This window comes from Temnothorax americanus, unplaced genomic scaffold (genome assembly GCF_048541705.1).
Source record: "Temnothorax americanus isolate GAGA-0224 unplaced genomic scaffold, ASM4854170v1 Scaffold232, whole genome shotgun sequence".
Lineage (NCBI taxonomy): Eukaryota > Metazoa > Arthropoda > Insecta > Hymenoptera > Formicidae > Temnothorax > Temnothorax americanus.
In genome coordinates this window covers 70,457-74,201 of record NW_027509374.1, presented here as the reverse complement: position 1 = coordinate 74,201, position 3,745 = coordinate 70,457, and the positions used below count along the sequence as shown (strand labels likewise).

The window sequence follows — 3,745 nt, the reverse complement described above, 5'->3', positions numbered from 1 at the left end:
ATGAACACGTCACAAAATTATGTTACCTTATTAAAAAAAAGAGTCGCGCTTTAATTGATCTATTACAATTACAAAAAAGAAATGATATCTCTTTAAATTAGAGCGCCAATTACAGAGAAAACATGTATATTGCCCCAAAAAATAATTGTTGCACTACTTTGAAAAATCTTTACATTGTGTCAATTAGAAAAGAATGTATGATAACAATTTTATAAGATTAAAAAATTTTATTTAAATTTAACAAGGGAATACAAGATATTTAAATACAAAGTTTACATGTGTATTTTTTAATGGTCACAAAGAATTACAGAGGTAACAGTACAAAATACAAATATTTTATTAAAATATTTAATCCAACGAGGGAATACAATTTGTATTTAAATATAAAGTTTATATATGTATTTTCCAATAGAATAAAAGATTCAATCACAAAGAATTACAAAGGTAACAGTACAAAATAAAAATATTTTATTAAAATACATAAATTTTTCTTGTACAAAAACTTGGCGCTGTTAGACCTCGAAATTTTAAATAAATAAGAGGACAACAATAAATAAAAATAATTTAATTTTAAATAAATAAGGACAACAATAAATAAAAATATTTTATTAAAATACATAAATTTTTCTGTTAGACCTCGAAATTTTAAATAAATAGGGACAACAATAAATAAAAATAATTTAATTTTAAATAAATAAGGACAACAATAAATAAAAATAATTCAGAGAAGAATGCGATGGGAGTAATATTAAATGATTATCAGCGTGGATGTGGGAGTGAATGATATGGGTGTGCGTGACGACGCGGACGGCGGATAATGCGGCTTATAATTAAGTATAGAATAAATTTATTTATTTATTTAAAATTTCGAGGTCTAACAGCGCCAAGTTTTTTTACAAGAAAAATTTATGTATTTTAATAAAATATTTTTATTTTGTACTGTTACCTTTGTAATTCTTTGTGATTGAATCTTTTATTCTATTGGAAAATACATATATAAACTTTATATTTAAATACAAATTGTATTCCCTCGTTGGATTAAATATTTTAATAAAATATTTGTATTTTGTACTGTTACCTCTGTAATTCTTTGTGACCATTAAAAAATACACATGTAAACTTTGTATTTAAATATCTTGTATTCCCTTGTTAAATTTAAATAAAATTTTTTAATCTTATAAAATTTTTATCATACATTCTTTTCTAATTGACACAATGTAAAGATTTTTCAAAGTAGTGCAACAATTATTTTTTGAGGCAATATACATGTTCTCTCTGTAATTGGCGCTCTAATTTAAAGAGATATCATTTTTTTTTTGTAATTGTAATAGATCACTTGAAGCGCGACTCTTCTTTTTGATAAGGTAACATAATTTTGTAACGTGTATCACTTGGGATTATAATTTTTCGGAAATAAAGATACTACTGCTTAGATTTTTTCGAGATTTTTCGAGATATAAAGATCTACCACTTGTTACTTAGGTTTTTTTGAGGTATAATACTACCACTTTCTTTTTTTTAGGTAACAACATATACACTATATGTTTATGCCCGAATTTTTTTTCTTCTCCGGCTCCGGCTCCGCCTCTGCCTCTGCCTCTTCCTCTACCTCTACTTCTACCTCTACCTCGTCCTCTTCCTCTGCCCCTGCCTCTGCCTCTGCCTCTCCCTCGCATCGCGGTATACGCAGCCCGCACTATGGAGCCCAACGTTTCAGGCTGTAATAAAAAGTAAATGTTTTGAGTACATTGACATATTTTCGTATACATATGTACATGAATAAATTTCATTATTAACACTTTGTCGAACGCTATCACGTATGCGTCACGTGTGATATGTGCGACATCGAAGTGTTAACATTGTTAATAAAAAATTATTCCATTTTTTTACTTACGTTCAATACGATCGGCTCAGTCGCCGTCGGAGCCGTTGCTGTCATTGGCATCGTGGCCGTGGGCGCCGTCACAGCCGCCGGGGTCGTCGTTGACGTCGTGGCTCTGGGAGCCGTCGCGGCTGTCGTCGGCATCGTGACCGTGAGGGCCGTCACGGCCATCAGGGTCGTCGTTGCTGTCGCGGCTGTCGTCGGCGTCGTGGCCGAAGGACTACGAGTCACGATGCCGACGACAGCCGCGACGGCTCCCAGAGCCACGACGTCAACGACGACCCCGGCGGCTGTGACGGCGCCCACGGCCACGATGCCGATGACAGCAACGGCTCCGACGGCGACTGAGCCGATCGTATTGAACGTAAGTAAAAAAATGGAATAATTTTTTATTAACAATGTTAACACTTCAATGTCGCACATATCACACGTGACGCATACGTGATAGCGTTCGACAAAGTGTTAATAATGAAATTTATTCATGTACATATGTACCACAAAGAATTACAGTAGTAACAGTACAAAATAAAAATATTTTATTAAAATACATAAATTTTTCTTGTAAAAAAACTTGGCGCTGCTAGACCTTTTAAATAAATAAGGACAACAATAAATAAAAATAATTCAGAGAAGAATACAATGGGAGTAATATTAAATGATTATCAGCGTGGATGTGGGAGTGAGTGATATGGGTGTGCGTGACTACGCGGACGGCGGATAATGCGGCTTATAATTAAGTATAGAATAAGTTTATTTATTTATTTAAAATTTCGAGGTCTAGCAGCGCCAAGTTTTTTTACAAGAAAAATTTATGTATTTTAATAAAATATTTTTATTTTGTACTGTTACTTCTGTAATTCTTTGTGGCCATTAAAAAATACACATGTAAATAACTTTGTATTTAAATATCTTGTATTTCCTTGTTAAATTTAAATAAAATGTTTTAATCTTATAAAATTGTTATTATACATTCTTTTCTAATTGACACAATGTAAAGATTTTTCAATGTAGTGCAACAATTATTTTTTGAGGCAATATACATGTTTTCTTTGTAATTGGCGCTCTAACTTAAAGAGATATCATTTTTTTTTGTAATTGTAATAGATCACTTGAAGCGCGACTCTTCTTTTTGATAAGGTAACATAATTTTGTGACGTGTATCACTTGGGTTATAATTTTTCGAAAATAAAAATACTACTGCTTAGATTTTTTCGAGATTTTTCGAGATATAAAGATCTACCACTTGTTACTTAGGTTTTTTCGAGGTATAATACTACCACTTTCTTTTTTTTTTTGGTAACAACATATACACTACTATACGTGTACTTGGCGCCTTTTTTTACCTTTTTTTAAAAAAGGTAATTTTGTGCGGATATCACGCCTTTTTGTAGTATATTACGCATTGTATAAACAGTATGTACAGGATAAAGCTATTTGGAGGTATAATACTACCACTTTGTTTTTTTCGAGGTAACAACATAACAGGGTAACAACATAATACATATACACTATTATGCGTGTACTTGGCGCTCATTTTACCTTTTTTTTAAAAAGGTAATTTTGTACAAATATCACGCCTTTTTGTAGTGTTACGCATCTTAATCTTATAAACAATATATCTTATAATCTCATAAACCGTATATAATACAAGGTATGAAGCTAAAAGTGTTACGGACTATTATTTCTAAAGAAAACAACAATTTAATATTTTCCTCAGTTTTTTTAAACTAATAATTTGTAACCCTTTTAGTTGTACACCTTGTATATATTTTTCAATTTCAACATAAAACATAATCGCAATAAAGCATGATTAATGTTAATAAGTCGTTAACTGTAAAATTCTTTATTTATTTTTATTTGCGT

The 3,745-nt window shown here is 31.1% G+C and overlaps 1 protein-coding gene across 1 annotated transcript; it reads right to left on the bottom strand.

Annotated features, from left to right (window-relative positions):
* Positions 1–10: 10 nt before the first annotated feature.
* On the bottom strand, positions 11–3,520 carry LOC143898527 (uncharacterized). Its single transcript, XM_077408088.1, has 2 exons — positions 1,895–3,520; positions 11–1,718 (listed from the first exon to the last, which is right to left on the bottom strand). Exons 1-2 carry the CDS (start codon positions 2,303–2,305, stop codon positions 1,479–1,481), a joined length of 651 nt encoding a protein of 216 aa, XP_077264214.1. The 5' UTR covers positions 2,306–3,520; the 3' UTR covers positions 11–1,478.
* Between the last annotated feature and the right edge of the window lie 225 nt (positions 3,521–3,745).

Bases quoted from the DNA above. Each gene is read 5' to 3' on its own strand.
- LOC143898527 (XM_077408088.1), bottom strand. From the start codon at position 2,305: ATGTGCGACATTGAAGTGTTAACATTGTTAATAAAAAATTATTCCATT. The intron at 1,719-1,894 runs GTAAGTAAAAAA...TTTTTATTACAG, and splicing joins CTGAGCCGATCGTATTGAAC to CCTGAAACGTTGGGCTCCAT.